Consider the following 13,877-nt stretch of genomic DNA (forward strand, 5'->3'; position numbering starts at 1 on the left):
CTTACATGTAAGTTATTTTACTTCCTATCTATTCCTGACACATAAAGGCCCATAAAATAAATCTGAGTTCATTTTTTTTACAGAGTATGTGAAAATAGGATCAGAAAGAAAGGTGTGATCTAATTCTCTTACTAGATAATGTCTTATTTGCCTGGAGAACATGCATCTGTAGCTGATAATAGGAGTTCTAGGGTTTAAGAAGATACAAGAACTTTACAACATCTTTGCATGGTGAATATCCACACAGCACGTCCAGATTCTTCACTTCCTCTCCAACAACGCCTTCCCTTTAACTCATGCCAATTAATTTCCTCTATTTATGATATATCCTGCATTTAGTATCAGCTTCACAGCTTCCTATTTTACATTTTCCAGATTTGGGAATGCGTCAGCCCCTTTTAATGATTTTCAGAAATCTACCTTTAAGTCTTCTACATCATTTCCTTCCTTGACAATAAAATTTCTTCCAATGTGTCAGAATGTATTATTTTTATTAATAAGGATGTCACTAATAGTGACACTTTAGATTATGCCATGTACCTTTCTTAGTATCTAACTGTATCAAAAAGGTCAAACTAGCCTTTGCATTACCCAGTACACATAGGAGATTTCAGTTTTTATGGCACTTTTTTTTTTTACAAGTTTGCATTTCCAATAACTTAAAATGGCAAGATAAGGAAGTACCCTCAGCCTCTTCCACTAGACCTGGGTTCTATTTAAAGTCAAGTCTCTTTGGACAGAAAACAGCTTTTTCATTCAGAAGCTCTAGAAGCTGCTTTCTTCAATTCACAATCTTAGTTCAAAATCCCGCAGCAACAGAAGCACTTGTAAGACCGGGGGATCTCACTCTTCTTTAAAGAAGTTAAACTGTAGTTTAACTTCTGATGTTGGTATCACCAACAAGAAGACACTGGTTACCAAGATTGTCCAAGTGATCTGTGGACAGAAGTGACTTATTAATGTTCTCTGACTGTGTTAAAGGGTGTCAGATTGGGGCTGAAGTCAAAAGTAAGAAAGTACATAATTCAGAGACCTGTCTCAGACTGCTACTGTGGGAAGCACTTTGCCAGCAAATGTTTCTGAATTCACGGGCCCAGCGGCTACCCTTTACAGGGATTTGCTGGGACTATTAGTGAAGTTAGGTTCAGTGGGATCTTTCAACAGATGCAGTTCAAGGATGGTTCTGGTAAGTAATTGAGTAAACAAAAGTCACGATCCCTTGTTCAAAAGCTTGCTGCTGCTGCTGCTGCTGCTGCTGCTGCTGCGTCACTTCAGTCATGTTTGACTCTGTGTGATCCCATAGACAGAAGCCCACCAGGCTCCCCCATCCCTGGGATTCTCCAGGCAAGAATACTGGAGTGGGTTGCCATTTCCTTCTCCAATGCATGAAAGTGAAAATTGAAAGTGAAGTCTCTCAGTCATGTCCGACTCTTAGCGAGTCCATGAACTGCAGCCCACCAGGTTCCTCTGTCCATGGGATTCTCCAGGCAAGAGTACTGGAGTGGGGTGCCATCGCCTCCCAAAAGCTTGCTAAAGAACCTTTTAAGAATCTGACCCCAAGTTCTCTGAAAATACCTAATATATGACTCTGGACAGTAACCAATCACTTCCCTGATCTTTTCTCTGCTCCAGCCTTTGACAAAGTCCACTGCTTTTGAGTTTTGCTTTTTCCCACAAATTGAGATAACTTGTTCCCTTGCTTGACTGTAGTAGAATGTATCATAGTATATCATCTTGTAGTGAATTTTGAATTTCAAATTGGGAGAAGAACTTGGGTGCTTTTACATTTCCAATAGGGAAATGTAAAAATAAATTGTGTGGTACCTGTCTTTAAGGATGTTACAATCTAGTGGGAGCAACTTGTATGTAAATGGCTGATTATGATACAAGGCAACGTGAAATAAGCATTAACTAGAGGACAGGCTCATCCATGGTAACACAGATAATGGAGCAATTAATTCTAACTGAAAGGGAATGAGAAGCTCCTGTGTAAAGGTGGTGGCATTTGAGAAAGTTACACAGAATAATTATAAGTTTTGAGGGGCGACAGAGGAGAAAAAAGTGCTTCATTGCTAGAACAGAATTGGCATAAGCATATAGGTTCAATTCAAGAGTTTTTTGTTCTGTTTTGTTTTAATCTACCACCTGCAAGACACTATATAGTAGGCTCTGGGAGAGACGCACAGAGAAATGACACAAGTTTTCTTTTCTCCTATCCTTTAACTTCTGTTTAGAAAGAAAAGTCATTTCTGTATGAATATATTTGAAGAATTCATAACATATGGCTGACTGGAACAATGTAACTGAGTTGGAAGTCCTTTAAAAATCTATAGCACATGAGATCAAGACAGCGCTTTTTTCAGAGGAAATAAAGATTTCTAGGGGACATGGAGGTATGAGCTGTTTCTTAAAAGGAGGATAAAATTTAACATGATAAGTAAGGGATACGGATATTCAAAATGACAGGTATGGCATGAACAAGATCTAAAGGCGGAAATAATCCTGGCATGCCCATGTGATTGTGAAAGCACCAATCTAAAGTACAAGGTGATTTTGGCCCAATCTAGGAAGATAAAAAAATAGAAATTCATGTTTAGGTAAATTCATTGTCTGAAAAATTCAGGCAGACAAATTAAGTGAGCAAAGCAGTCTGAGCACATGATGAAAGATAGTAAAGAATACTGTAGCTCAGTTCCAACCAAAAGAAAGACACCACTAGGCTCTAGCCAGTATCTAGAGCCATTATCATTCCTGTAGTAAACTCTGCTCTAATGTTGCCAGACCCTCCCATTTGTTACAATGTGTCATTAAATTGGAACTATATATATATATATATATATATAAATTAGAAATATATAAATATATATTCATAAATAATTTTATAAATAAATTTTAGAAATTATATATAAATATATAATATACACATAAATTGGAAATACAAACATAGTGGTGGTGGTGGTGGTGGTTTAATCACTAAGTTGTATCGAACTTTTGAGACCCCAGGGACTGTAGCCTTCCAGGATCCTCTGTCCTTGGGATTTTCCAGGCAAGAATACTGGAATGGGTAGCCATTTCCTTCTCCAGGGACTCTTCTGACCCAGGAATTGTTCCTGCATCTCTTGCACTGGCAGGTGGTCTCCTGTGTTCTAGGTAGATTCTCTACCAACGGGGCTACCATGGAGGACATATACATACATGAAGTGAAGTGAAGTGAAGTCGCTCAGTCGTGTCCGACTCTTTGCGACCCCATGGACTGTAGCCTATCAGGCTCCTCCGTCTATGGGATTTTCCAGGCAAGAGTGCTGGAGTGGATTGCCATTTTATATATGTGTGTGTGTGTGTATGTATGAATTAGAATATATATAATAGAATATATATATATATATATATATAAACTAGAAAACAAAACAAAATTTTGTTGGTCAAAACCTACTTAGACATGTAAGAATTCCCTGCGTCACATCTGGTATGCGGCCCATTGCTTCTTAAACTCTGCCCAAATATAGAGGGTAAAGACTGCTGGAACTAAAGCTTTTGCATTATATTCGATGGCCATTTAAGGTTACAGAACATAGATGTAACATAAGGAAAGTAGCATGTTTTAACTAGGTACCAACAATGCAGGTTATTTGTATATGAAAACTATTAAAGGAAAGGGAATTGATAAGAATTACTGATTGCTATTAAAGTTTTTTAAATGTTTTTCTAGATAAATTCATTTTAGAAGTCTATCTGTTGTTTAAACTGGTAACAAGAAAAATTTACAACAAAAATTTGGAAATATTTATTGGCTCTGACATCTTTTCAACTGTCTCATTTGCCTTTAAGAAGAAAACCTGCAGCTATAAGACTCTTCTCCATTCTAATAGGGAAAGGATTCAAGTTGGGCCTGAAGCAGTACTTGATAAGCGACTCATTATTTGCCAGCACTATGAGGTGCCAATGTTGGATGCCACCATGAGGTCTTGGTCAGGTTCATTTGTGTGCCTGTTGTGTCTGAGTCTATGAGCCTGGCTAACTTTGAAACGAACTGGGGTTTGAGTGTTTGCAAGAGATGCTTTGGGTCTAGTCAGTTTTTGAATTGATAGTTCATAAGTCATTCAGAAAAATCTTATGTTAATACACTCTTGGTTTAGGTTTTCCCCAACCTAGTGTGAAAGAATTGAAATTGATGTTAAAAATGTAACTTCTAAGCTTTCACACTGCAATACAGAAGGCTTGTTATTTAACAAAAAAGCTCATACTTTCTCTCCCCTCTCAGGAATTCCTGACAGATAGAGGAGCTTAGTAACAGGGCAGAATTGGGTAGAATAAAATATTTCTCTTGGAGATTACAATATTCCACCTCTGAATGAAATGCAGCCTCCAGATGTTGCCTGTTTCACTGAAAACCAACTGCTAGATTTTATGAACAATGCAAATTCCTAAAATGTAACAGAGCTTTCTAATGCTGAGAAAACATTTAGAAGAGCATCAAATCTTGAAAATGTGCTAATGAGCTACAAAGTCTGATTAAAGCAAAGGTACAATGTTCCAAAAACATGTTTTGTGATTTAGATAAGTATGGCTTAGGTTTCATCATAGATGTGAGCACTTTAAAGGCAGAGTGTGCAAAGATAAGAAAGTTTCAGTAATAAAAACAATTCACAACAGCTCCTTATTAAGTTATTTTCAGTAGAAAGTGTTAAGATCTGAGAACTGTATAAAAAGGGAAAGAAAGGAAAAGCAGGCTACATATACAGACCATTTACTCACTAAAAGATGAACTATTAAGGCTTCATAACATAAAACATGACATTTCAAATTATTTAATTTGATGATTGTTTATAAATAATAAGCCCAAGTTATGAGCAGATGTGAACAAAGATGAACATCTTCTGTTACTTAACTGTGGAGGATAGAATAGTTGGAAGTATTTTTTATAGACAATATCCCTCTGGGATAGAAAATCCTCACATATTTCAGCTTTAGTTAAGATCAAACTGATTTAATTAGCATTTTCATCTAATTTATTGCTCAGAATTCCCTTTAGTGAGGCATGCTTTTGATAAATTTCAAGGAATGCTGTTTTCAGAAAAGTTTGAAATTAGACATATAAAACCAAAATGAGAAGCTTTTTAAGATAAGCCAAAATTATCTTAAAAACTAAAATGACAAAATTGGAAAGTCATAAACTATATTGTTATGTTAATAAGAAGATATGACTTACACAGAATAACTCAGGATTATTCTATATTTATCGTATTTGGGGCACAGGGCATAATTTACCTGGAGAATTTCAATTAAAGTTACACACAACTAATTAGAGAAAAAAGGATTTCTCACTCTTTTGACTGAATGATAATGCTGCCATGTTGGTTAGTTATCTTGTAAGGTCATTATAAATCATAGAGGTATTGAAAAAATATAATTAAATGTGTGAATAAATTTGTTTCATTTTTATCTTCTGATTTCAGATGATAAAAATTGATTATGAATGAGTGTTCCCACAACACATTTCACACTCTGGAGACTAGAATTTCACTTCCACTTCTTTGCATATGCAGATATGGACTCTATACTATGGAGAAGGAAACTATAAATTTAGTACCTCAGACAGGCATTGTGAATATACGAATGTGTTCACAACACATTATCAATATGGTTACAAAACAGAAGCAAGATGTAGACACAATCTTGGTAGACTTTATCTAATTAATTTCCTATATGGCATTTTTCACTTGACCGAAAAGGGAACCACTGATGCATTCTTCTTTTTACTTACAATTCTATTCCCAGAAGGTAGAAAAAAAATCATATAATGCTGTACTTGATTTTGACCAATAAGAATGAACCAGTTAAATTTAATTTTAGGGGAGAGATGCTGAACTACTCTAACACAATTATATCCTTAAGCACACCTCATTGATAAAGCAACTACCGTGTACCCTATTTGTGACACCAGGGACTTTTGAGGAATTAGTATTAGAAATATCATTATCAAGGGTTGCAAATACACCTCCTTCCTCTTTCCTTAGTATACCTTAAGCGTTTCATTGCTTTAGAAATATTTTCAAAGACATAATGAGAAAACTATCCATCAAGATTCATTAATGATTTCTGTATCAACATGCTAGAAAAAGAGCAACACTAATCCTCAGTTTCCTACAGGCTTTACTAAGCTTACCTTGTGGTACAGTTCTTCAGAACCATCCCTAGTGAAGGTTAAGAAAAGCTTATGTTTGTTAAATATTATCAAGGAACAGCTTCCTCTTTTCCCAAATCACCCATCTTCATTCCTTCTACTGCTTTCACAAAATAAGTATGTACATCCAAATTTAATACATCCTATATTTAACATGAAGAAAATTCTCTAGGGAGAATCAATGATTTAAGTAAAGAATTTCAAATATTTTAGGAATCATGGGTCCATGATCACCTCATACTATGAAGTAATTAATAAAAAAAAATTCAACCTGAGGTTATCACAGATCCTAAGGGAGTTTTTGCAAGTAAAACTACTGCCATCATGACATAAAAATAGTTGGTTGTCCTCATTCAAATTGCACCCATTGTTTCTGAATTCGTATGAATTCAAATGCTTCTTTGAAGTTTCTGTAAGTTTCTTAACGTTGTTAAAATAAGAATGCCATTTAACGTGTGCTTCAGAAACTAAGCATTTACTTGCTGATTTCAGAAAATATTAACTTGGGTGCCACAACCAAAACAAAATCTTGGATTCATATTTCTTAAGTAATCAAAGATTATGTGAAAGAACAAAATGGTGTTTTGCAGAGAATGGGAAATAAGGCAGAAAGCATTTCTCTGGAGACATAGGACAAGTTTGCTCTGCTTAAGCAAAGTAAACAAAAACCTGGGGTACCAATCATACAGCTAAAAGAGGGCTTGGAAACTATAACATACTTATCACATCTGCCAAATTATATCTCCTAATAGCTCTAACATTAATAAACATTCATACATGGCTAAAGTCTGTGAGTAATTTATAGAATGCATATATTTATAAAAAGTTCTTTTTCTCTGATGAATATATTTACTCCCCAGAGATAAATTTAAAGTCACATGACCATAGGATTTAAGCACCTATCAGATAACAGCAATCTATTTCAAAGCAAAGTACACAGGCTCAGATTTTCTTTCCATATGTAAGAATATTTGGTAGCTATGTAGACGCAAATATTAGGAAAAGAGCCACTGTTATTAAGGACAGAGACTTACCAGTGCTTGTCAGAAAGTTCACATTTCTCATCACACCTTCTGTGTAAGCCCCTGGCTCGTAACTGTCCATTTCACCTGTGACAATGTGAGCAACTCTTGCTGCCCGTCCTCTGATAGCACCTGCAGCTCGGTCTAGATTATCAGCATCCTGGTCTCTCAAGGCTATGATACATTTGTTGACATCTTCTAAGATATGGCTCTCTGTAAGTAAACAGATCAAATTAGTTTAGTGGGTTTGTTTCTTTTTTTTTTTAATCACACAAATCTAGCATACTGTGTGTGTGTGCGTGCCATGTCACTTCAATTTTGTCCAACTCTGTGTGACCCTATGGACTGTAGCTTGCCAGGCTCTTTTGTCCATGGGATTCTCCAGGCAAGAATATTAGGGCATTGCCATGCCCTCCTCCAGGGGATCTTCCCAACCCAGGACCTGAACCCATGTCTCTTAAGTCTCCTGCACTGACAGGAGCGCTCCTTCCCACTAGCGCCAATACTGTAATTTTGTTAATTTCTGGTTGCACACAGGTACACATTGGGAATGAAGATCACTGACAACTAAGAAGAAAAAATACAGACAATTCTGCTTATACCTTTTTAAAATAGCACAACTTGTAAATTCAAAACTTTGCATTTTTATCAGCAATTCTTATAGATTGCAACTGACTTTAGATTCTGATTCCAATAGATTAGATTTTAGATTTGAATGGTTTATAAATGGAAATTAAGGGAAAATTCTATATTAAAGCAAAATAAAATGTATAATGATGGAACACAATTCTAATAAAAGCAATACTATGTAGATTATGAAACTAAATATAAAGATAAAACTACAGCATTCCATTCAACTAATATTCATTGATGTGAGCTATTTAATACAACTATAGAAATCTTATAAATTAGGAAATGATAAAAACTGTGAGATATATAAATTTTATATTGTAAAGCAGCACCCTCACTACAACTATAAAAGACTCATAGATAAAGAGTGCTTTACAAAGATTGATTGACTTGAAGAAAATGAATCCCAGAGAAACTTGCTCACTCTAAAGAGTAGCTCCAGACCTCTTTCTCTCCTTCCTTCTTTGCATGATTAGTGCATGAAGAAAGCAGGGAGTTATTAGTATAGTATAACAATGTGGTTTTCTTTTTCCCATAAAATGATTCATGCTCCCAGACAAAACTAATGAGTGGAGCCGAGTAAACATGTGGAATATCAACAAGCACGGGCAATGATATTTCTAAGAAATTTAAAGGATGTTAAAAGAATGGTTTCTGTCTTTATTAAATGAATCCCCACCCAAAATATTTTAAGCCTCTATTACTTCAAAACATGCACAGAAAACAACTACAACAAAAAAGGCCTCAGTAATTTCCAGAACATATTGTTAACTTTCTCACTTTCTCTCTCTCCTCTCTGGACTTGTTGATTTTCTGCAGATAGGCTACACAAAACAGGCATTCATAAAGCTGTTTCTTTGCAGAGTCACACCTTCCTCTTATTGTGCAAAGCATAAAATCCAAGCTATCAAAGAATATGGTCCCCAGTGAACTTCTAAGACTTGATGTCTACTATTCCTCTGCATGCCTCTTATGCTTCAGTTATATTTATTTTATAATTTTCCAAACCTGCCATAATTTTTCAAGCCTCTGTGCCCAGTGAGCATACTAGAACCTTGACCAAGACTGCTCTTTCGGGTTTCTAGACCCAATTTCACTTGGGTCTGTATATGTGTTTGTGTGCGTAGGCTTTTCCAACTAGCAACTCTATACACCAATGGGGTGATCTGGAAGTTAACTCAATTCCAACACTATCTACCTGGAGATGTGTTCTTCCAGGTGGCTCAGACAGTAAAGAATCTGTCTGCAAAGCAGGAGGCCTGGGTTCAATCCCTAGGTCCAGAAGATGCCCTGGAGAAGGGAATGACAATCCACTCCAATATTCTTGCCTGGAGAATTCCATGGACAGAGGAGCCTGGCATATAGGAGTGCTAGAGCCCTTGGAGTCACAAAGAGTTGGACACGACTGAGCGACTAACACAGACACACAGACACACAGACACACACACACACACACACATATCTGGAGATAACATCAGATTCCACAGATTAAGGGTTTAGTCTCACAAGACTACACACTTTCCACCCCTACTACAGACACCAATCATAAGCCAAGATTTTTACCTGTGCTTCTGAGTAACTGCTACAAACTAAAGGTTCCCATGACCCCCTCCTCAGACTTTAGACACCCATCCAAGTTGAGGTTGTTACATGTATTTCTGACCAACTGGCTATAAATCAGAGGTTCCCACAACCTCCTTTTCAGGCATGACTAATTTACTAGAGTAGCTCAAAAAACTCAGAGAAACATTTTACTGACTAGATGTAACTTTTATAACTCAGGAATGGCTAGATGGAAGAGAAGCAGAGAGTAAGGATAGAGAAAGACACAGAGTTTCCATGCCCTCTCCAGGCACGTCACTTTCCTCAAATTTCCAAGGGTTCACCAACCGGGAAGCTCTCTAAACCCCATCATTTGGGGATTTTATGGAGGCTCTATTTCATAGGCTCAATTGATTAAATCATTAGCCATTGTAAATCAATTCAGGCTCCAGCCCTTTTACCCTTCCCAGAACTAAAGAGGAGGAACTGAAACCCTCTAATCACACGGTTGGTTGCCCTGTCATTCAGCCTCCATCCTTGGGGGGTTCCTCAAAGTAACTTCATTAACATAACTAAAGACACCTTTATTGCTCTTGTCACTTGTCCATTCCAAGGGTTTTAGGAGCTTTGTGTCAGAAAAAGGAAAATACCAAATCAGTCAGCTCAGTCTCTTCATCCTGTCCAACTCTTTGTGACCCCATGGACTATAGTACGCCAGGTCTCCCTGTCCATCACCAACTCCTGGAGTTTACTCAAACTCATATACATTGAGTTAGTGATGCCATCCAACCATCTAATCCTCTGTCATCCCCTTCTCCTCTTGCCTTCAATCTTTCCCGGAATCGGGGTCTTTTCCAGTGAGTTGGTTCTTTACATCAGGTGGCCAAAATACTGGAGTTTCAGATTCAGCATCAGTCCTTTCAATGAATATTCAGGATTGATTTCCTTTAGGATGGACTGGTTGGACCTTCTTCCTGTCCAAAGGACTCTAAAGAGTCTTCATGAATACCGCAGTTCAAAAACATTGATTCTTTGGTGCTCAGGTTTTTATACAGTCCAACTCCCACATCCATACTTGACTACCAGAAAAACCATAGCTTTGACTAAATGGTCTTTTGTTGGCAAAGTAACGTCTCTGCTTTTTAATAAGCTGTCTAGGTTGGTCATAACTTTTCTTAAAGGAGTGAGGTCTTTTAATCTCATGGCTGCAATCACCATCTGCAGTGATTTTGGAGCCCCCCAAAATAAAGTCTGTCACAGTTTCCACTGCTTCTCCATCTATTTGCCATGAATGATGGGACCAGATGCCATGATCTCAGTTTTCTGAATATAGAGTTTTAAGCCAACATTTTCACTCTCTTCTTTTACTTTCATCAAGAGGCTATTTAGTTCTTCACTTTCTGCCATAAGGGTGGTGTCATATACATATCTGAGGTTATTGATATTTCTCCCAGAAATCTTGATTTCAGCTTGTGTTTCATCCAGCCCAACATTTTGCATGATGTACTCTTCATATAAGTTAAATAAGCAGGGTGACAATATACAGCCTTGAGGTACTCATTTCCTGATTTGACCAGTCTGTTGTTCCATGTCCAGTTCTAACTGTTACTTCCTGGACTGCATACAGATTTCTAGGAGTCAGGTAGATCGTCTTGTATTCCCATCTCTTGGAGAATTTTCCACCAAATGTTGTGTTCTACACAGTCAAAGGCTTTGGCATAGTCAGTAAAGCAGAAGTAGATGTTTTTCTGGAACTAACTTTCTTTTATGATGATCCAAAGGATTTTGGCAATTTGATCTCTGGTTCCTCTGCCTTTATTCAATCCAGCTTGAACATCTGGAAATTCACAGTTCACATACTATTGAAGCCTGACTTGGAGAATTTTGAGACTTACTTTGTTAGCATGTGAGATGCGTCCAATTGTGCAGTAGTTTGAGCATCATTGGCATTGCCTTTCTTTGGGATTGGAATGAAAACTGACCTTTTCCAGTCCTGTGGCCACTGCTGAGTTTTCCAGATTTGCTGGCATACTGAGTGCAGCACTTTAACAGCATCGTCTTTTAGGATTTGAAATAGCTCAACTGGAATTCCATCACCTCCACTAGCCTAGTTCCTAGTGATGCTTCCTAAGGCAGATTTGACTTCACATTCCAGGATGTCTGTCTCTAGGTGAGTGATCACACCATCATGATTATCTGGGTCATGAAGATCTTTTTTGTATAGTTCTTCAGTGAATTTTTTCCACCTGTTCCTAACAACTTCTGCTCCTTAGGTCCATATAATTTCTGCCCTTTATTTGCCCATCTCTGCATGAAAACTTTCCTTGTTATCTCTAAATCTTGAAGAGATCTCTAGTCTTTCCCATTCTATTGTTTTCCTCTATTTCTTTGCACTGATCACTGAGGAAGGCTTTCTTATCTCTTCTTGCTATTCTTTGGAACTCTGCATTTAAATGGTTATATCTTTCCTTTTCTCCTTTGCCTTTTGCTTCTCTTCTTTTCATAGTTGTTTACAAAGCTTCCTCAGAAAACCATTTGCTGTCTTGCATTTCTTTTTCTTAGGGATGGTCTTGATCACTACCTACTGTACAATGTCATGAACCTTAGTCATTAGTTCTTTAGGCACTCTATCAGACCTAATCCCTTGAATCTATTTGTCACTTCCACTGCATAGTCATAAGGGATTTGATTTAGGTCATACCTGAATGGTCTACTAGTTTTCCCTATTTTCCTCAATTTAAGTTTGAATTTGCCAATAAGGAGTTCATGATCTGAGCCACGGTCAGCTCCTGGTCTTTTTTTGCTGACTGTATAAAACTTCTCCATCTTTGGCTGCAAAGAATACGATCAATCTGATTTCGGTATTGACCATCTGGTGATGTCCTTGTGTAGAGTCTTCTCTTGTGTTATTGGAAGAGGGTATTTGTTATGACCTGTGCCTTCTTTTGGCACAACTCTATTAGCCTTTGCCCTGCTTCATTCTGTACTCCAAGGAGAAATTTGCCCATTACTCCAGGTATTTCTCGACTTCCTACTTTTGTATTCTAGTCCCCTATAATGAAAATGACATCTTTTTTGGGTGTTAGTTCTAAAAGGTCTTGTAGGTCTTCATAGAATGATTCAACTTCAGCTTTTTCAGCATTATTGGTCAGGACATAGGCTTGGATTACTGTGATACTGAATGGTTTACATTGGAAACAAACAGAGGTCATTCTGTCATTTTTGAGATTGCATCCAATTACTGCATTTTGGAATCTTGTTAACTATGATGGCTACTCCATTTCTACTAAGGGATTCTATCCACAGTACTAGATATAAGGATCATGTGAGTTAAATTCACCCATTCCAGTCTATTTTAGTTCGCTGATTCATAACATGTCAATGTTCACTCTTGCCATCTCCTGTTTGACCATTTCCAATTTGCCTTGATTCATGGACCTAATGTTCCAGGTTCCCATGCAATATTGCCTTTTACAGCATTGGACTTTGCTTCCATCACCAGTCACATCCACAACTGGCTGTTGTTTTTGCTTTGGCTCTGTCTCTTCATTCTTTCTGGAGTTATCTCTCCACTGATCTCCAGTAGCATATTGGGCACCTACCAACTTTGGGCCTTCATCTTTCAGTGTCCTATTTTTTTGCCTTTTCCTACTGTTCATGGGGTTCCCAAGGCAAGAATACTGAAGTGGTTTGCCATTCCCTTCTCCAGGGGACCACGATTTCTCAGACCTCTCCACCATGACCCGGCCATCTTGGGTGGCCCTACAGAGCATGACTCAGAGTTTCATTGACTTAGACAGGCTGTGGTCCATGTGATCATATTGGTTAGTTTTCTGTGATTGTGGTTTCAGTCTGTCTACCCTCTGATGGAGAAGGATAAGAGGTTTATGGAAGCTTCTTGATGGGAGAGACTGACTGATACATATTTTTTATTCCAAACCATAATATCACAGTTGTCAATCCCCTCTGGCCTGTTTGCTCATATTATTCTTCCAATAGACTAGTCAAATGCTCTGCCTCAGGACAGGCAAATTCAGTTCCATGATGTTTGGGTTTCACATAAAATAGTTTACATGTTTCATTAGAGCTTCTTTCTGTGTTTTAATGATGTACAAATGAAACTCTCTCTCCAGTAGACTGGCAAATAAATACAAGTGCAGGAATTTTATCTTATTCCTTGAGGTATCTAGCCCTTGGCACAGTACAAGGCATCTGTTAGGATTATAAGAATGTCTATTGAATGAATGAATGAATTCTTCTTATAAGGTGCACCTGGGGATTGTAAATTATTTTGTCTAAATCCTAAATTATGGGTTATAAACATTGGTAGACACATTTCTGTAGCCTTAAATTTGGTCAATTTAACCCATATTAAGGGCAGTAGTTCATTTGAATGAAAAAGATTAAATACTGAAAACCTTCATTATAAATTCACTGGAGTTTTAACCTAATTTGTAGCATTCAGTTATGAATGTGTCATTAAGGCCTATAATAAATCC

At 37.3% G+C, this 13,877-nt stretch overlaps 1 protein-coding gene across 2 annotated transcripts in view; it reads right to left on the minus strand.

Moving 5' to 3' along the window:
* Positions 1-13,877, minus strand: part of CTNNA3 (catenin alpha 3) — a 1,891,866-nt gene that overhangs the window by 505,794 nt on the left and 1,372,195 nt on the right. For both annotated transcript variants that reach the window (XM_069571817.1, XM_069571818.1), the window contains exon 12: positions 7,219-7,419. In XM_069571817.1, the coding sequence (XP_069427918.1) occupies positions 7,219-7,419 (201 nt within the window). The remainder of the gene's footprint in view (positions 1-7,218; positions 7,420-13,877) is intronic.

This window comes from Ovis canadensis, chromosome 25 (genome assembly GCF_042477335.2).
Source record: "Ovis canadensis isolate MfBH-ARS-UI-01 breed Bighorn chromosome 25, ARS-UI_OviCan_v2, whole genome shotgun sequence".
Lineage (NCBI taxonomy): Eukaryota > Metazoa > Chordata > Mammalia > Artiodactyla > Bovidae > Ovis > Ovis canadensis.